Source organism: Raphanus sativus, chromosome 8, assembly GCF_000801105.2.
Source record: "Raphanus sativus cultivar WK10039 chromosome 8, ASM80110v3, whole genome shotgun sequence".
In the NCBI taxonomy this organism is placed as follows: domain Eukaryota; kingdom Viridiplantae; phylum Streptophyta; class Magnoliopsida; order Brassicales; family Brassicaceae; genus Raphanus; species Raphanus sativus.
This window is the reverse complement of record NC_079518.1, coordinates 5,958,758-5,978,570: the sequence shown is the minus strand read 5'-3', so window position 1 is coordinate 5,978,570 and position 19,813 is coordinate 5,958,758. Positions and strand designations below refer to the sequence as shown.

At 37.2% G+C, this 19,813-nt stretch overlaps 3 protein-coding genes across 3 annotated transcripts; 2 read left to right on the top strand and 1 right to left on the bottom strand.

The window, feature by feature from the left end:
* Positions 1-1,911: 1,911 nt before the first annotated feature.
* Positions 1,912-4,346, top strand: LOC130498814 (uncharacterized). Its single transcript, XM_056992453.1, has 5 exons — positions 1,912-2,345; positions 2,585-3,023; positions 3,128-3,394; positions 3,539-4,042; positions 4,135-4,346. The coding sequence occupies exons 2-5, from the start codon at positions 2,585-2,587 to the stop codon at positions 4,344-4,346; spliced, it is 1,422 nt and encodes a 473-aa protein (XP_056848433.1). The 5' UTR covers positions 1,912-2,345.
* Positions 3,787-7,085, top strand: LOC130498354 (uncharacterized). Its single transcript, XM_056991657.1, has 4 exons — positions 3,787-4,042; positions 4,135-5,523; positions 5,600-6,409; positions 6,495-7,085. The coding sequence occupies exons 2-4, from the start codon at positions 4,654-4,656 to the stop codon at positions 6,576-6,578; spliced, it is 1,764 nt and encodes a 587-aa protein (XP_056847637.1). The 5' UTR covers positions 3,787-4,042; positions 4,135-4,653; the 3' UTR covers positions 6,579-7,085.
* Positions 7,086-10,556: 3,471 nt separating this feature from the next.
* LOC108835987 (uncharacterized) lies at positions 10,557-13,845 on the bottom strand. The gene is made up of 6 exons (XM_018609200.2): positions 12,970-13,845; positions 12,105-12,734; positions 11,875-12,036; positions 11,466-11,800; positions 11,271-11,352; positions 10,557-11,177 (listed from the first exon to the last, which is right to left on the bottom strand). The coding sequence occupies exons 1-6, from the start codon at positions 13,843-13,845 to the stop codon at positions 10,557-10,559; spliced, it is 2,706 nt and encodes a 901-aa protein (XP_018464702.2).
* Positions 13,846-19,813: the final 5,968 nt, after the last annotated feature.

Sequence of the window (19,813 nt, the reverse complement as noted above, 5' to 3'; positions counted from 1 at the left end):
TTGATATATTTTTAAGTAATAACAATTAAAAAAATAGGCCTTAAAATTTTACAAAAATAGTAGGTTCCATATGTATGTATCATATGTTTTCGTTCAAGCTCGGGCCTGAGCTCACGGAGCTGCGAAATTGGCAGGTGATTCGTTGCGGAGTTTTCAACCAAGATAAATACATATCATAGCATGATGAAACTGTTAAAAGAAGAACTAACAACAGCTTTTATGACCAAGTGTTCATGCATGAAAGTAACATGATGCAAAAATCATCTTGTAAAGACATTTCTAATCCTATTCCGTTTTCTACGCCAAACATTATTTTGGAGTTAATATATTCCAATTCCACTTTATTTTGGAATTGAAATTTTTATTTATAGAATAGTGCTTTAAATTTTGAATAATTTTATTTCATACTTCAGTATTTAAAGATAATACAATAACATTTTACCAAGAAAAATGATTTCCATAAAAAATATTAAATAATTTTATATAAAGATGCAAAAACTAATAAAAATACCAAATCAAAACAAATAAAATAAAATAAATATAATATAGAATAAACGATTTAATAATCCAGAAATAATCGTCAGGATTGGTGAAGTATGAAAATGACTGATTTTTAAAAAAATTCTTGTTAGATTTAAAAAATCAAAGATAAAAAAACTCATTATTCATTATGAAATGCATTAGTTAATCATTTGTGGATAAAATCTTACAATGCTCATTATTAAGCCAAAATATGATATATCATATACATCTTTATGATTATTGTACTTTTTAATAATAAATTTTCAAATTTAATAAATTATATTTTTACGAAAAATTTTGTAAACATGAAATAGTTGAGGATAATTGGTAATTTTTATAAGTAAAAGATATTACTAACAATTATTGATAAAATAAAATCTAAATTATTTTTTGAATATTATTTTTTAGAGTAAAAATAGAGTAAAATATTAGAATAAACTTAACTAATTTTTGGTGTTGCATCATTTTTGAGTAGAAAATGGAATGATACATTATAAATGTTCTAAAGGTTTATAATTCTACATTTTATCCACAAAAATTTTCCCATATGAACTTTCTCGTCACAGATTAAATTTTGATTAGTCAAATGTACAACTCAAATATCTTTGTTAACCAGCATAACTAATTAACGCGCTATGAATAATTATTTTTACTAATAGTTCAATAAAATATTCTTACTTACAAGGGGTGTCCATGATCTATGTCACGATGTACTAGCACACAAATTGATTAAGATTAATTGGTTCTTAATGCCATTTTTGTTTAGTCAGTTAGAACTGCAATAAATGAAAGTTAGTTGGGAGTTTAGTTGTAGGGCAACCAGACCAAAAAGTCAAGAACTGGGTTACTGAGGAACGTGCTCCTGCTTGAAAATCTATCAAGACGTTGACGGTCCATGATTATCTGAAACTGTGTTTATTTTAATTCGTTAATTATATAGTTTGTAATGTTTTATACATTTGTTTCAATTAATCTCTAATTTTATATTTTTCCGCTTCAAAAACGGATTTTCTAAAAAAAAATTGTTTGAAACAATTATAGTTTTCGTATTTCCAATGCAACTTTTGTCAATTAATAATGAAAAATTATAAAGTTTAAAAATATTAATTATATTTTGTAAAGTTTTATTGGTTTTAAGATACAGGAAATATAAAATTACAGAAAACTACGTATTTATAACTAAATTTTATTCTCTCCGTTTCAAAAAAGTATTTTATATTTTCACATATTAAAAAATATATTAAAATTTGATTGTAAATGCATTGTTTTGTGAATAATAATTTTTCATAAATTTTAGCCAATAAACATCATTAATTTTTTTGAAGTTTAATTTTTTGTATTAAATATTACACTAAAAATTAAAAGAGTCAATTAGGTGTATATTCTAAAACTATATGGAAATTTGCAAGGAAGGAGAAGCCTAGGACGCGAAACGGGCTTGCTTGGGTCTGGCCAACTGAATTACGAAGCTGCCCTTTCAGTCTAATGATAACCTATAGAAAAGTTTATATCGTAGAGTAGGGAAACGCAAGAGTTGATGTGATTAGGGATAGATATAAACATCGATATAGCAGGTTTTTGTGTGCTTGATATCGTCGAGAAACGAAACATATCCGGCCCAATTCGGCGAGCATTAAATGCAAGATCTTGTAGAGATTTTGGCATATACATACACCTCTACATCGTCGTCTTTTGTACTTATCTCCGTTTATAAAACCGAAGCACTTAACCGGCTGCTGAGCTCACAAACATCATCGTCTTCCACCTTTTAACAGAGAGAAAAATCAAGAGAGAGAAAACTTCCATTCGAGGCAGAAACAAAGGTATGTCCAAAAGCCTAGATTTGTACATATTTAGCCGTTTCTCTGTCCTCAACCACCGAATATTTGTCTTGATAGACGGCCATTTATGAGTCTTCAGTTACATTTATTAGGGTTTTCTTAGTACAACATTTATTTTGTCGTTTATAAATGATTGGCTCAAGAGAATATATTTCCTTTTATGGTTGCATGTGATAGATTTGTCTAGCCCTAACTAATCTTTGATTTTTATTTTTCCGCAGATGAGTCAGCTTGTGCGTCTATGGCGTGGGGATTGGAAGAAGCAGCCCAACGGAGACTGGATTTTCTTTGAGGACCCATCTGACTTCGGTTTCGGTGCATTGATCGGCGAGGGTGAAACTTTTGAGTCACTGATGACTATCGTTCGTATGCGATACCAACTGGCGAACACAACCCCTGTTGTCTTAAGCTACCAGCTTCCTGACCATATGCTGGTCCAAGCGGGGAGGAGGTCGCCACCGATAACTCTATCTACCACCGCAGACGTTGGCGTCATGTTGACTGTCCGTGATTGGTACGCGGAGCAAACTGTGAATGTCACCATCGGACCACAAAACGTCGCTATGTATCATTTTCATCGTCGTGACAACTTTGTTGTCCGCGGCAGGACCTTTGTCGTTGATGGAAGCTCTAACGAAGAGGGGAGAAATGCGTTCGAAGGTAAGCTATTCAATCATTACAAACCTACTATATTTTTGTTTGCATTTCATGTTTATTTGATCTGTATATTGGATGCTTATGTCAAGTGTTTTGTTGTGTTTCAGGTCTCATGAATGAAAGGATTATCGTTTGTAGTGTGAGTGTTTTGGAAGAGATCTTTAGCGAAGAGGACATGGTCATCTTGCACCGTGTTGCTCTAGAGCTGAACTCTCCCAGTTACACTCGTGGTCGTCGTGCCCCTCCCCCATCTCCGACTACCAACGGCGGTTCTACTCGAATGGAACTTGTACTGCTGGATGATGACGACGAGGTGATGGCTACTACACAAGTGAGTAATGGAGGCCACAGTGGACTAATCGTTGCAAACTCGGGTAAGGGTTTAGTTTCTCTAGTTTTTTTTTAGTAGTTCATCTTGTATTAAAGATCTTGTTTCATAAGTAGTAAAAAGGATATTTTTAGAGTTAACCGTTATGTGTTTAATTAGCTTGCTAACATGTGATGTTTTATATCTCTAGGTGAAATGACTATTGTTCCTGTTACGGAACAACAGCTGGAACTCCCTCTCAGCCAGCCACCCACAGCCTTTGGCGACGTCGGTCTTGATCTCATGGTTACATCCCAAAACGGAAACCCCGAGATTGACTGTGAAGGGTTCCATGACAACTTCATGTGGGAAAGACTCTTGGAAGAAGGATTGCTTCAAACTGTTCAAGGATTGCTTCAAACTGTTCATGTGGGAAAGACTCTTGGAAGAAGGATCACCGCACAGCCCAACGAGCCCAACGAGCCCAACCAGGAGTCTCCCAAGTCTGTTCTCCGTGTGCTTAATGGGCCTGAAGCCCATGATGGTGGAAACTCTTCTACTGGATCGTCCGTCGGTGTGACATCACTTGTGCCTGAAACCGTCCTCACCCCAGTTACTGGGACCACTTGCGGTTCAATCTCTAGCGTCGGAACTCAGCCGGTCGGACTAATGAGCAGTGGCAATGCTTTACTTGCGGAGTTTGACAAGTACATTGGTATGGTCTTCGTCCTAAAATCTCAAGTTTTTAATTCTATTGGGCCTAAATAATTTGGCCCAATTACTAACTTCTCCACTCATTTGCAACAGAGGCAAGATCGACAATGGCGATGCTCTCTCCTGTTGGGCCTGGGCTTCCAGCTTCCGCAGCTTCTGCATCGTTTGCTTCAGGCTCAAAGAGTGTTGGATCTCCAACACTTAAGTTAACCTTGGGCCGTCCCAACCAAGCAGGCCCACCGAAGAAGGACCGTGCACCGGAGGATTCTTCGCCGGAGGACAGCGGCAGTGGGGGTTCGTTCTAAGTCTTCAAGATATAATCAAAAATAACTAAAATTTTTTGTTTGCTAAGATCGGAAGGCATTATAGCCGTAATCGTCTCTTTTTCCCCTCTAAGATCGGCTTTATTATCTCGGCGGCTAACTACTTTGTTTGTGTGTGTTTTTGGATATGTTGTTCTCTATGTTGTAATGGAAACCGTCTTTGTAAAATATTGACGTCTATGTAAAATACCAATGAATGTTATCTTTTTAATATAATGATGTGTGTTTATGGCTTGACTCTTATCTTTCCTTTTTATCAACTCTCATTAATCTAATAAACTTTTTTACTATGAATACGTTTGTAGGGGACGGAGATCACTCTCCAACTGACCTATACGTTGGTATGTACTTCAAGAGCAGAGATGCCTTCAGGCAACATATGGCATGCTACGCAATAAGCAAAAAGTTCAAGTTCCGGTGTGAAAAATCTGGTCCGTATGTCACGGTCTTGTCATGCTGCGGAAACACATGTAAATGGCGAGTCTATGCAGTCCTCATCGAGGGCACAAATGCTTACGAGGTTAGGAAGTTAGTGAGCTCGCACAGTTGTTCAGTTGACGAGAGAGCTGGATATCAGAGACAGGCAACATCTACTGTCATCGGTGAGATGATGAAGCCAAAGTTTGTTGGTTCTGGTTCCGGACCAAGGCCAATGGAAATAAGAAACATGATGCGAGGGGATCATGCAGTTAATATTTCCTACTGGAAGGCTTGGCGTTCACGTGAAGCAGCAATCGACCAAGCAAAAGGCTCGTGTGTGGCTTCTTACAAAGCACTCCCCACATACTTGCATAAGCTTGTAGAGGCCAACCCAGGAACAGTTGCTGATTTAGCAACAGAATACCAGGAGGGAGTTGGCCACCGCTTCAAATATATGTTTCTCGCCATGGGAGCTTCGATCAAGGGTTATCCTTACATGCGTAAGGTGGTTGTTGTCGATGGAACTCATCTGAAAGGGAAGTATGCAGGGTGTCTGCTAACAGCCTCAGCACAAGATGGAAACTACCAGATATATCCGCTTGCGTTTGCTATAGTTGATGGAGAAAACGACAAGTCTTGGGAATGGTTCTTCCAGAGGCTAACATCGATAGTCCCAGACGAGGAAGGTTTGGTGTTTGTTTCAGATCGTCATGCATCAATATACCAGGGACTCAGGAAGGTATAACATTTCAAATATATTGTAATAAAATAGTTAACCGTCTAATATCTGTGTTATCTTTGTCCAACAAATGTAGGTGTATCCAAGTGCCGGTCATTGTGCTTGTATTGTCCACTTGAAGAGAAACATAAGAACGAACTTTAAAGAAAGACACCTTGGTTACTTGGTTGCAAAGGCCGCACGAGCATTTAGGATGTCTGAGTTCTACTCCACTTTCAACGAGATCAAGAAAGTCAACCCGAGATGTGCCGACTACTTAATTGATCTTGGATTAGGTCATTGGGCAAGATCTCATTTCCCAGGTGCACGCTACAACATCATGACTAGTAACCTGGCAGAGTCATGGAACGCAGTATTGCGTGAAGCCAGAGAGTATCCTGTGGTTCCGTTAATAGAGTTCATACGTTCTAAGCTAATGTCATGGTTCTCAAAGAGACGTCAGTCTCTCGAAGGTAATAATGCTGCCTTGGCTCCTAAGGTATTGGAACTGCTTGCTGCCAGCTTTGAGTTGACAGGTGCATTTGAGGTCAAGAAGGTGGACACCGGAGAGTACGAGGTGCGCGACACGAGTGGTGTCTCATTCCTCGTAAACCTGCCTGAAAAGAGTTGCACTTGCTACCAGTTCCAGATGCTTCGCATACCATGTTCACATGCAATTGCTTCAGCAATACAAGCAGGGGTTAATGTAGAATCAATGGTTGCAGACGTGTACAGCGTAGCATTCATGAAGTCTGCGTACAAGGGACATATATTGCCTCCAAAAGAATACGAGATTCACTCGGAACTCTCTTCGGCAATGGAAGCTCTCTACCTACAACCTCCTTCAACTAGGCGCCCACCAGGAAGGCCTCGTAAGCAGAGATTCCTGTCCCGCGGTGAAGTGCGTGTAAGTTAAAGAATAAAAACAGTGTATATTTTTAATTTTGTTGATGCATGCACCTGATTTGCTTGAAAATGCACTTGTTTTGTAGATGAAGATAACTCGAAGGAAGACAGTGTGTAGCCGGTGCAAGGGGATAGGTCACAACCGTGCTACATGCAAGCAACCAATATGATATGAATGCAGCTACAGAGGGGATTGAAAGCAAACGGAGGTGTACGCAAAGAAGGTGGTTTAATGGCATGCGAATAAATGTTGACTTGTGTAATAGATGTAATATATAAGTGATGCATGTTCTAGGCTTGGGTATGGGGATTTGGTTGTGCTCCGTATTATTATCTTAAATAAAGCTTCCCCCTCTTTTTTATGTATGTTGACTCTTAGAGAATTTCCATTGTGTACAAGAACCATATGTTATATGTTATATGGTTGGTTGCTTGCATGGTTTTGGCAGGGTCAAGAACCATATGTTATATGGTTAATTTCATATAAAGCTGTAATATGATCCCGTTAGACGGCTATAATAGGTAAGGAATCATTTTAACTAACCAAACCACTACTTGTTGAACATTTAACAAGTGTTTAGTTTTACAGACATGTTAGCTAGATATTTAACAACTCACTAATATATTACAACAATTATACGGTTAATGAATACCTCAAATAGGATAAATGTATAGTTATCCGGTTAGATAAAATGTTATCCAGTTAGACTTGGTTTAGTATATAAGACATGTGTTTGGGTTTAGGTATTTTGGGTTGATATGATTAATGATTTCGGTTTGGGTTTAGGGTTTAGAATTAGTGAATTCGGTTTGTCAAATGCTAACATATAAACAACCACAAAATATAAATGAATCATTAACCATAAACCCTAAACCCTAAACCCTAAACTCTAAACCCTAAACCCAAACCGAAATCATTAATTTTAAACCCTAAACCCAAACCAAAATCACTGACTCTAAACCCTAAACCCAAACATTATTCCTAAACCCTAAACCCAAACCCACATCATTAATTCTAAACCCTAAACCCAAACATTAATTATAAACCCTAAACCCAAACCGAAATCATTAATTCTAAACCCTAAACCCAAACCGAAATAACAAACCCTAAACCCTAAACCCAAACCAAATCATTAATTCTAAACCCTAAACCCAAACCGAAATAACAAACCCTAAACCCTAAACCCAAACCAAATCATTAATTCTAAACCCTAAACCCAAACCGAAATCACTAATTCTAAACCATAAACCCAAACCGAAATCATTAATTCTAAACCATAAACCCAAACCGAGATCACTAATCCTAAACCCAAAATCCCTAAACCCAAACACATGTCTTATATACTAAAACCAAGTCTAACGGGATAACATTTTATCTAACCGGATAACTCTGTGTTTATCCTATTTGAAGTATTCATTAACCGTCTAATTGTAGTCTGCAGAATATAAAATGTTATCTGGTTAGACTTGGTTTTAGTATATAAGACATGTGTTTGGGTTTAGAGATTTTGGGTTTAGGATTAATGAATGATTCTAAACCCTAATCCCAAACCGAAATCATTAATTCTAAACCCTAAACCCAAACCGAAATCATTAATTATTAATTCTAAACCCTAAACCCAAACCGAAATTATTAATTCTGAATCCTAAACCCAAACGTTAATTATAAATCCTAAAGTCAAACCAAAATCATTAATTCTAAACCCAAACCGAAATCACAAATTCTAAACCCTAAACCCAAACCGAAATCATTAATTCTGAACCCTAAACCCAAATCGAAATTACTAACCCTAAACCCAAAATCCCTAAACCCAAACACATGCCTTATATACTAAAACCAAGTCTAACCGGATAACATTTTATATTCTGCAGACTACAATTAGGCGGTTAATGAATACTTCAAATAGGATATATACAGAGTTATCCGGTTAGAAAAAATGTTATCCCGTTAGACTTGGTTTTAGTATATAAGACATGTGTTTGGGTTTAGGGATTTTGGGTTTAGGATTAGTGATTTCGGTTTGGGTTTAGGGTTTAGAATTAATGATTTCGGTTTGGGTTTATGGTTTAGAATTAGTGATTTCGGTTTGGGTTTAGGGTTTAGAATTAATGATTTGGTTTGGGTTTAGGGTTTAGGGTTTGTGATTTCGGTTTGGGTTTAGGGTTTAGAATTAATGATTTCGGTTTGGGTTTAGGGTTTAGAATTTGGGATTTTGGTTTGGGTTTAGGGTTTAGAATTAATGATTTCGGTTTGGGTTTAGGGTTAATGTTTGGGTTTAGGGTTTATAATTAATGTTTGGGTTTAGGGTTTAGAGTTAGTGATTTTGGTTTGGATTTAGGGTTTAGAATCATTCATTAATCCTAAACCCAAAATCCCTAAACCCAAACACATGTCTTATATACTAAAACCAAGTCTAACCGATAACATTTTATATTCTGCAGACTACAATTAGACGGTTAATGAATACCTCAAATAGGATAAATACAGAATTATCCGGTTAGATAAAATGTTATCCAGTTAGACTTGGTTTTAGTTTATAAGACATGTGTTTGGGCTAGAAATTTTGGGTTAAAGATTAGTAATTTCGGTTTGGATTTAGGGTTGAGAATTAATGATTTCGGTTTGGGTTTAGGGTTTAGAATTAATGAATTCTGTTTGGGTTTAGAGTTTAGAATTAATGATTAATTTATCTTTTGTGGTGGTTTATATGTTAGTTTTTGACAAATCGAAATCATTAATCATAAACCCTAAACCCAAACCAAAATCATTAATTTTAAATTCTAAACCCAAACCGAAATTATTAATTCTAAACCCTATACCCAAACCGAAATCATTAATCATAAAAGAAATCACTAATTATAAACAGTGATCCCTAATAGACGGTTAATAAATTCTTTAACAAGAATAAATGAAATGTTATCCAGTTATTGATTAACCCATAACGAAATTGCTTATGCAATTAGCCTTGGGCTTAGTATATAAGATATGGTTTTTAATTAATCTTTTGGATGGTTTATAGGTTAGGATTTGATACATATACATAACAGAAATAATTGTTTGTTATTGTATAATACAAGTCACTTGGATATGAAAAACGAGAAATAGCCGCTAAGTTCTTGATTAATGAGTTAATATATAACATATCCAATGTCCTCTGGACATGAACAAAAGCGACCACACATAGAAATACTTGCAATAAGCAGACACATAAACCAAATTTTCTTACAATATTAAACAGTCCTGTCTCTGGATCTACAAAGAAAAGTCATTTGCCCTTGCGATTTTCAAGCACGCTTAAACGATGCATATTCCATAACAGTCGAGCAATGCCATTGCCATTGTCACTTATACCATCTATTTCGCTTGATTCTCCCGTCGGATTACTTCTTGATTCATCGAGCTGATTGTCATGGGCAGTTGACCGACACTGAGCCAATTCCTGAGTTAACTCATCGATCAATTTCTTCTGCCGACGGATCTCGTCCCGGGCATCGATAAGGGCTTCCCTGGCCCAACCAACTACTTCTCTTTCATCTAACCAACGAAAGAAGTTGCATCCGTTTCCCTCCTATTATAGTAACCTCATATAAAATTCTAGAGTCTCAAAATTCTATCAAACTAAACCAAATATATTAAGTCGAGCAACGAACCTTGAAGCGAACACACCCGTAAAATCGTCTACCAGGGTTTTTGTCCGTCCAGGCTTGGTCGATCTTCGCAGGCAGGCCACATAAACACCTTGGCGCAACCGCCATCCCCTTACCCCGTGAAGAACTCGAACTTGAAGCCATCTTTCTATATCTGGAAAAATACAGAAATGATCGACTCTAATCTCAATAAATGACTCATAAATAAAGGCAGAGGCCCAATGGGCCATCTCTATGTAAAGTATTTTCATTCTTTTGAGAATGTCAATGTTGGCGTAGCAGTCTAAAAAGAATGTTATCCCAGAAATGTTTCTACTCGATTCTAACAAAGTTTGACTCAAACACTAACTATAACGGAATGGAATATCTGTTTAACACAAGTTCAAATCTCTAAAAACATAACATAGAGATCAAATGTCTTTAACAAGCAATCTTAATAGACAAACACGTACAAACATAAACACCCGAACATCAGAACATCCCTTCCCTCACAAATTCCCTCATATCTCTCCCAAGTGCTCTTCATAAACCATTACAGCAAGACGTTTGGTTTCATAAGCAAGCGCATCCGGCGTAATGCATTTGCAAACCTCGATGCCTGCGAAAGCATGAGCCTGCATCATTAGTACGGAGGTTACTCCTGAGTCAAGATGGCATCCATTCTGTGGGATAGATTTACATCGTTCAACTGGCAAAGGCTTCAAATCCCTAGCACTCAAAAGCCTACCCGCCTGCTTTAGGAGGTAAGGAAACATCTTAGACATTGGAGCAAGTTCCTTTGACATCACGGCGTCGGTTCGAAGAGATGCATTGCAATCTAACACTAGCATTGTGTATGCGCTGCAGTCAACGCACACTCCAACCCAGTGATTCTTATCGAGGTTAAATGGGAAATAGAAGCGGTCCACTCCAGATAAGGACGTCTGAAGATTCGAAAGGAACTCCATCAGTTGTTTGGAAAATACGTACTCCTCAGGAGATGAAGAATTAGAGAACTTGGGATAGGTCTTCGACATTTGTGACACAAACTTGGTGTCCAGGAAAAGACAGCTCTTCGTTGTTTTTACCAATTGTTGGGACTGATACACAAACCAGGAGTGGTGCATAAGAGCGTCACACATCTGCATGTGAGTATTATGAACACATGAGTACTAACAAAGAATGATAGTATATGCATTCTGGAAGAGGAGTCTAAATGTGTTTCGCCAATTTACCTTTGTTGAAAGAGGTTTAAGTCTCGAAGACACATCAATGAGTTCTTTGCCGGAAACGTTGACACTCCCTAGGCAGACCATGCTGATGCAGGAAAGCAGTATATCGAAAGGGAAGTTAGACGGGCTAACAAATCTCTTACACTCTACGTATGTTGTAAACAATCTAAATATAATATTAGATGTATATTGACATACCTATGCGGCTTCAGCTTCTCGACCAGTCTTGCAAACTTCGCTTCAAAGTCTGTGACTCCTCCACCACTGCAGGATGACAATTGCTGCTGTCTGACACGGTTGAGCATACCCTTATCGCACTGATAATCGCCAACCAGTGTCCTAGATACTACAGCATGCCGCTTGCTTTTCCTTGCGGGCCGGAGAGGTTCGTTAACAGGGGATGGCGGGGGACCAAGTACAACCATAGAATCTGGTTCTTGAACTTTTTCAGTTTCCTGGTCTGTTACCATTTCCTCCTGCGAAAGCCCAAGTGAAAAGGAAGGTAGTGGGAATACTAACCAAGGCTCAAGATTCTGAAATGATGCAACAGATATTATGGAATATGAAAATTATTTCACCCTTACTATACAACAACACTTAAACTTACATCTGATGTGTCTGCGGTGTCTTCCGTCTCAACGTCCATATTGGCACTGTTACCCGTAATGCAATCGTTCGAGGTAGGAACCGTTGACTCTACTGTAATGGTGGGAAGACTCGGTGCATTGGAAAGAGGGTCGACCGAATGGTCTCCATTGTCTTTGTTGAGCTGTTGCCACAAAACGGGGGATAAATTTAAATTTAACCGTAGAAGCTGGTAGCCTAAAACATACTTACATTGTTGTTTTGGTTACTAAGCAGAGAAACGCTGGCAATCACATCGTTGATGGTTTTGGATGCGTCATCTGATCGTTCCGGTATGGGTGGCCTGTTGAATGCTTCATTTGTATCCACAACCGGTACATGCGGACTTTTGAACGCTGGAGAGTTGTCATCGGCATGATGCAGAGAAGGACCGGACGACTGAGCAGTGATCTTAGCGACGTAGTCTAAAATCTCCTTAGTGTTACTTGTGATGTGACTCATCATGGTTTCTTGAAAATCAGATAGTGTACGTTTGATCTCGTCAACCTTGTTCTCAACCCGGCTCAGTTCGGAAGTGAACTTCTCCCAAACAAATGATTGTACCAATTCTGCTTCTCCGCTTTCTATGCCACCCTGTTGTGTATTTGCTTTTCTCTTCTTCCTCTTGCGAGCTAGCGCCTCAGCCTCAGCCTTTTCCCGCATAAGAGCAACGTCTGTCTTTGTGGCACCACCAAGAAACATCGTTCTGCGGAATTGTTTCCTTTCTCCAATATTCTTTATCATTCCTTCAACTTTGGTGTCCCCTTCGTCGTCGGACCAACACACCTCAGGTTCATCATTTTCAAACCACTCGGGGGTCTGGATTATATTGGTGATACAGACCTGCATATCCATGTACACCATCAGACATTTTATCAGCATGTTATTAAGGATGTCCTAGGTTAAAAATATGCTAGAGAATGTTAGCCGACCATCCTAAAAAGTATATATACAAGTTGTTAGTTAGCCGACTATCTTCGAAAGTATCCATACAAGTTGTTAGTAAGCCGACTATCTTAGAAAATATCCTTACAAGTTGTTAGTTATATATCTATCTAATTCTTATAACTAAACTTACATTTGTGGAGGCGTCAAGGTTCCTGGCATGTCCCGTGTTGATACCAGTACTTCGGTTCTCTTCGCCATCTTCACCGAAATCAATTTCAGAGTCGAGAGAGCAATCTTCGTGAACAACTTCAGTCAGAGCAGGTATAGCTTCCATCATGACTAACTGCAATGCTTGAACGAATCCAGGGAATGCAATTGTGTTCTGTGAGAGCGCTACCTCGTCCTTCTCCTTTATGCTACTTATAAGCATCTCAAATGATAGGCGACCCCAAGGATATGCGAAAAACTCATCAAGATCTTTTATCCTCTCCGCATGAACGGGCGAGATTTTCGGGTAGTGAGTTGTAGGAAGTATCACCGACGAGAGTAGAGCAAGACACGCATATTTAACCCGTATCTCTTTGTCAGTGACTGTCTTACTCTTCAACATTTTAATGACAGAAGATACACTGACCTCTTTCAACATCCCAAACAGTGAATGCCAATATGGCTTCTCCGATATAAGATCCTTCATTATCTTTTTTGACGGTTTTGGGTACTTCCCACAGGGCAGACCAGTGACTATCGCAAACTCCCGTAATGAAAACCTGATTGGATCATCAGCAAAGAGGAACCATGCTTCGTACTTCTTCTTCACTTTAAGCTGCTTCGATATAAGAAACCGTCCTAGGCGACCAGAGTAACTTGGTTTATCCGCGAGCTCGATAAACCTCCCGAATGATGACTTCCTAATAACCTCAATTTCATCTTCTTCCAACGCATCAAGGATAATGCTGATCCCACCGGCTTTGTGATAAGGATTTACCCTGATCCCGACGGGCTCTTCACCGGCAGCGAACATTCTGTTCGGTAGGTCCATTACCACTGTTGCTTCGTCTGATTCCATGGACACTACACCGAAGATAAGATATCGATTATAAAACTAACAAACTGCCCCAACAAAATTAATCTCTTAGATTTGGTAACACTCGTCACTAATCATACCTGATTATTCAATTGTTTGGCGAGGAGAAGGATCAGATTAGAAATCGCAGTGAGAGAATAACTATTCTTCAAATTGTCAAAGTAGGGTTTGAGTTGAAAATGGTCTACTCTGAAACGACGGAGAAAACGATATACACGGTAACCGGGAAGAGAGAGGAATCGATACTATCATATATTCTTCGGGTTTCGTAATGCAGAGGCCCAAAAGATATGATTTTTTTCTAATATTTGCACTCTTGTATTGAAATTCAATGACCGAAGCATGGTCTGCATGCTATATCGTAGGGGCTTTTCTAGTAGGGGTATTTCGGTATTATAGAAAAGTGAACAATGCCTAGACCCTACGAAAACCTACATTGCAAATTTAGACATAATTCTTGTATATGTGATGCAAATTCTCAAATTAAAAAGTATATCTTTTTAAATAACTTTTTTAGAATATAGATCTTTTTAAAACAGAGAAAATAATATTTTTATTAAAAAGTGTGAAAATTCTAACACATATTATTCTGAAACATAGGAAGTAGTTTGTAATGTTTGATGCATTTATTTCAACTAATCTCTTTTGCCTTGAAAAACAATTATCCATTGTTTCACAGCTATACCACAGAGATCATTAAATATATCATGTATTATTTTGGTTATATATTTATGCAAGAAATTAGATTGACATCATGACATAACTGCTAGGTATGCAGAAACATCTTCAATGAAGGGTTTTAGTTCTCGGTTTTAAAATAATTTTAGATATTTTAAGTTGTATTTCCTGTAAATTTTAGAACTCCGTAATTAATATACATATATAATATATACATACATATATATGAATTTTCAGAATTTCGGAACTGTAACCCCATTTGGAGTGCTCTTTTTTTTTGTAACACCAGATTCATTATATTAAAAAGAAGAAAAGGCCGATGGCCCAAGTTCAGCCCATGAATGGGTCCAATAACAAAGACGAAGAGAAGGATAGTTTTGCTAGTGAATCAGCTTCCCCGTTCAAAGATCTAGAGAAATGAAAAAAAACGATACTTCGACGAAAGCAGAGGAGAGGTGTTTGATATCTTCGATGATACCATAGATCTCCTTGATCTGGTTGTCGGAGTTGATAGCTCGGATGAGCGTTGCATTGTCAGAGAAACAGTGGAGACTCGAGAGTCCCAAGTTTCCTGCGGAGATGAGTCCTGATTGCAAAGCCAGAGCTTCCGCAATCAGGGGTGAATTAACCAACTGTTGAGTCGACGATCCTTGCTCGATGTACTCCCATGTTGGCTTCGTTAGAATCCAAGCCAAACCTGCCTGTTGTGATCTTCGATCCCAAGCCGCATCGGATTTGCATGTCGGTACTGAAGGGTTTCTTCGATTGGGAACCGTAGGTCCTCGTGGCTGAGGTAATCCCTTTGCTCTTTGCTGATCGTTTCCTTGCGCCATTGACCACTCTCGAGCTTGATTTAATCCCTTTGATGATGTTTCTGTCGGTGTCAGGGTTCGATTCTCGAAGATAAGGAGGTTCCTTGCATTCCATAGAGCCCAGCAGATCCAAGAAAGAACAGCACCTGTTATACTTGTTGGGGGGGAGACAGATAGCACTTTTGAAAGCTGTGACCGCTTCTTTGAAGCCTTCTCCGGTAGCTAGGTGAACTACCTTCTTGAGTGGGATGATTTTCCAGACTTCCTGAGTGAAGGGACATTCAAAGAAGGTATGCATTGCTGTTTCAAGACTATTGCATCTTTTGCATAAGCTACCTGATACCATTCTTCGTTGTTGTAGGTTCTCACCAAGGGGTAGGGCCCTTTGTATGATGGACCAGAGAAACGTCTGCATTTTTGGAGAGCACGCAGCATTCCAGACATCTCTGACCCATTTGAATTGTCCTTGTTCTGATGCTGTAGCTGTCTGAGTGGCTTTCAAGGAAGCCGAGAAGTACCCTGAGCGTGTGGTGTAGTCTCCTGAGGGGAGAGGTTGCCATATGTAACGATCCTCAGCTCTCGACAAGCTTGGTTGCAGCAATTGAATATCCTTAGCAAGTTGAGGTAAGAGATTTTCTAATTTCTCTTTATTCCACTGCATCTCAGACGTGAGTAGATCGGAAACTGTGAGATCGAGAACTCCCTCCGGTATAGGACCATAGGGTTTAATGTTCTCCGTTAGAGAGATCCATGAATCCTTCCATAGCTTAGTAGTTTCGCCATTACCAATAGCTTTACCTAAGTTGCCTTTTAGGAGATCTCTTCCCTTTAGGATACTTCTCCACCCGTGAGAGCATACAGATGGCTGTTGAACTTCTAAAAAGGAGGTTGAGTGACAATATTGTCCCAATAGAACACGTGCTAGGGGTGCTCTAATATAGCTCGTGTTATATGATAATAATATATTTCCTCCACTCCTAAAAGATCCATGTTTTAAAAAAAAATTGTTTTAAAAAGATACATTTTCATATTTTCAATGTATAAATTAAATGTATATTGTAAACTTCAAAATCATAATTGCATTTATTAAAACTATATTGGTGAAAACTTGTGAGAAATAATTGATTACGGAAAATAATGTATTGGTAACTAAAATTTGATATATTTTTTAAATAAGTGTGAAATCCTAAAATATAGATTTTGTAAGAACGGAGGGAGTATGATCTATCATCAAATTTTGAGACGAAATTAGGTAAACTATACAAATTTGCTTGCTTTACCTTCACTTTAAAGCAATATCGAAACAATTGGGAGGACATTATTGATCCCAAAATGTTGGTTTTGTAATAACTCGTCGGTACTCGTCATATATCATTTCAAAATTGATTGCTTCTGATAAAAAAAAACAAGTACAGGCCATAGTGCTCTGTCGGGACAATGTTGTATTCATTTATAGACTTGATGACTTCACAATATGAATGAAATATTAGTATATTACAAGTGCAATGAACTATTAGTAACCTCTCAGTATATTTCCTAACGAAATTTATAGAAAAATCCTACACCCTAATTAGATACAACTTTTTTTTTTGAATAATCGATATATCATGTTCTCTATCAATATGGATCCAAACTAGCGGCGAATATCTATAGCAAATCTATATTATCGGTTGGAATATGTCTCGATCACCGGATGCTGGAAAATCTAGATATTAACCAGCGGAATTCGAATAAAGATCCGTATTAATTAGGGCTGAAGTTCTCTCAACACCGCTGCACTGTGCTCGCTTGGTTGATCAGACACAATTTGACCACTTATGAGATTATACAGATATGATGGTCGTCGATGATACCTTTTCTCTAATTTAATTTCTAGCTACAATATTTTAGCTGGCAAAGCTGAATTTTCCTTTTCAGTCGCTAAAACTAATTGACCACTTCTGAGATTTTGAGGGTTTTTTACAAAATATATTTTAAATTTTTTTGAGGCTATACACTTTATGTATATTACTGTTAAATTTTTGAGTCTAAAGACTAAAACCATTGTTTCATTTGGTTATGTCCAAGACCCATTTTTACATAGATTTGTTTATGTAAATAATAAAACTCACGTAATCATGTATAGCCCTCTAGATTAATATTTTTCCTATTATATCTATAAATCACTATACACGTTTACCATCAAAACATACCAGTAGTTTCTTTGTCAAACATTGCATTCACTAAACCTAAATAAACTGAAACATGATGCTCAAGAGCTCTTATAAAATATTTTGCAATCGAGAGCCGTAGTTAACGACAGAACAACTGCCGCAATTAACTATATGGTAATATTTATAAGTTTACTCATGGTAAACAAAATTATATGTTTAGTCACATTAGTTTAGTTTTCATATAGTACTAGTATGTAATGTAAACATGGCTGAAGGCAAGTTCTTTTTTTTTTTTTTTTTGTCAAAGAAGGCAAGTTCATAATTCTATCTAGATTGATCAACTTGCTTATTACTTGTTACACATCAAATGTTAACAAGGATATCAAACTAAGCTTTTAAATTATTCTAGCCATTCACTATTGATTCTCTTAAGTCATTTATCATTTCGAGAATTGAAGTAAGAGTTAGTATTACCATGAAATAATTTGAGAGCTTGAACTCGACGTATGATTTGTTTGGAATATTGAAATTGATTGGTTTAACTTTAAAGCTTGAACCATCTGCAGAGATATAGTAGTGTCTTCATAAACCCTGACCGACCTGGCTTACTAATTTCTCTGATGCAATTGGGTCAGTTTGGGTTAGGCTTCCTTTAATGGGCCGATTCTTTTAGAATTCATATATTTATTCGTCAAACAATAATACAAAACTACAAATTTACAATTGAACAAAAATTCTCAAGAGTGAAGACCCGAGACTAATTAAACACTTTTTCGTTTATACGGAAAATCATGGGCTCGAAACTTGCAGTGAGAGTAAACATCTGTTTCATATGTTGCTTAAATATAAGACCAAACCATCAACCATTGGACAATTCCATAAACTTACGTATTTTTTGTTGGTCACAACTTAGTAGCTAAATTTAATAATTTTGGGTTTACATTGCCATTGACTTTGACATACGTATTATTCATTCGTTTCAAAATAATATATTTTAGAATTTTAACATTTTTAATACAATATATTAAAACTTAGTTATAACTGTATAATTTTATTTTTTCTATATTTTTAAACTAATAAAATATATTAAAATACAATTAATATTTTTGAACTTTACAGTTTTTTTATTATTCATTGACAAAAACTACATTAGAAATATAAAAATTGTAATTTTTTAAACAATTTTTGTTTCTGTGAAACATGTATTTATTTGAAACAAAGGGAATAATATATATACTTACACTACAAGAAAACATATTATTTACCAGGGCGATATTCGTTGTAAATTCGTTGTAAAAGGGGAATTACGACGAATTTACCTCGAAAAGCGAATCGTTGTTAATCGTCCGTCGTAAAAGAAGATTCGTCGTAAACGCCACGTAACGGTTACGAGTTAATGAATTCGTCGTAAAAGAGAAGGAAAGCATTCGTCGTAATGTCCACGTAAACACTCGTTGTAACTAACTCGTAAAGATTCGTCGTAAAGGAGTTGTAAACAATTCGATGTAAAACACACGTAAATGTTCGATGTAAATTCGTTGTAAAATTTACGACGACTTTACATCTCTGTCGTTGTAAACTCGATGTAATAGTTTACATCGTATTTACGAGTACTTCGATGTAAATTCGTCGTAAAGTTTACAACGAATTTACATCGTTATTTATTTATTATATTATTATATTAATTTTATTTATTATTTTATTTTTATTTATAATAAAATTGGAAATTATAAAAATTAAAATTTCAAATAATAAAAAAACAATTGTTTAGAAAATAAATATTCCATAAATAAAATTTAAGTTTTAATATTTTACAAAACAAAATTATAAAAAAAAAAAAATCTACGGGAGAGATACATCATCAAAGTAGTCGGTCCCGCTCGGTCTCTCTCCGCTCGTTCCCGCTCCCACTGGATCGGTAGATTCGGGATCCCGTTGTTGCATCCCGAGAGCTTCTCGTCTGGCCGCCAACGCTCTCTGCATGGTCGGGTTCCCCATCGCCATAATATCCAACAGGTTCTCGAGAGAGTCTAAACGCTCCTGCTGGGTATCCAATCGAGCCTGCATCTGAGAAGTCTCTTGGGCCCGTCTAGAAGAGTAAGACGAAGTCGCCCTTGCGACTTCGTTGACAGAACCGATTCCCACCGTCCGGCCCTTCTTTCTTGGAGCGACCTACAAAAAATAATATTAAATAGTTAATATTGTTGAAATAGTAAAATTAATTTAAACTAAAGCTTTTAAATTTTACCTCCTCGAAGATCCTGTCGACCTCTTCCGTCGTCAATTTGACGGGTAATCCATCCGGAG

What these genes read in the sequence shown, in the direction of transcription:
- LOC130498814 (XM_056992453.1), top strand. Translation starts at nt 2,585, where the DNA reads ATGAGTCAGCTTGTGCGTCTATGGCGTGGGGATTGGAAGAAGCAGCCC. An exon ending in GGGGAGAAATGCGTTCGAAG is followed by an intron (nt 3,024 to 3,127) that starts GTAAGCTATTCA and finishes GTTGTGTTTCAG; the next exon opens with GTCTCATGAATGAAAGGATT. An exon ending in GGAGTTTGACAAGTACATTG is followed by an intron (nt 4,043 to 4,134) that starts GTATGGTCTTCG and finishes CATTTGCAACAG; the next exon opens with AGGCAAGATCGACAATGGCG.
- LOC130498354 (XM_056991657.1), top strand. Translation starts at nt 4,654, where the DNA reads ATGAATACGTTTGTAGGGGACGGAGATCACTCTCCAACTGACCTATAC. An exon ending in TATACCAGGGACTCAGGAAG is followed by an intron (nt 5,524 to 5,599) that starts GTATAACATTTC and finishes CAACAAATGTAG; the next exon opens with GTGTATCCAAGTGCCGGTCA. An exon ending in TGTCCCGCGGTGAAGTGCGT is followed by an intron (nt 6,410 to 6,494) that starts GTAAGTTAAAGA and finishes CTTGTTTTGTAG; the next exon opens with ATGAAGATAACTCGAAGGAA.
- LOC108835987 (XM_018609200.2), bottom strand. Translation starts at nt 13,845, where the DNA reads ATGGAATCAGACGAAGCAACAGTGGTAATGGACCTACCGAACAGAATG. An exon ending in ACCTTGACGCCTCCACAAAT is followed by an intron (nt 12,735 to 12,969) that starts GTAAGTTTAGTT and finishes ATGGATATGCAG; the next exon opens with GTCTGTATCACCAATATAAT. An exon ending in TTAGTAACCAAAACAACAAT is followed by an intron (nt 12,037 to 12,104) that starts GTAAGTATGTTT and finishes TTGTGGCAACAG; the next exon opens with CTCAACAAAGACAATGGAGA.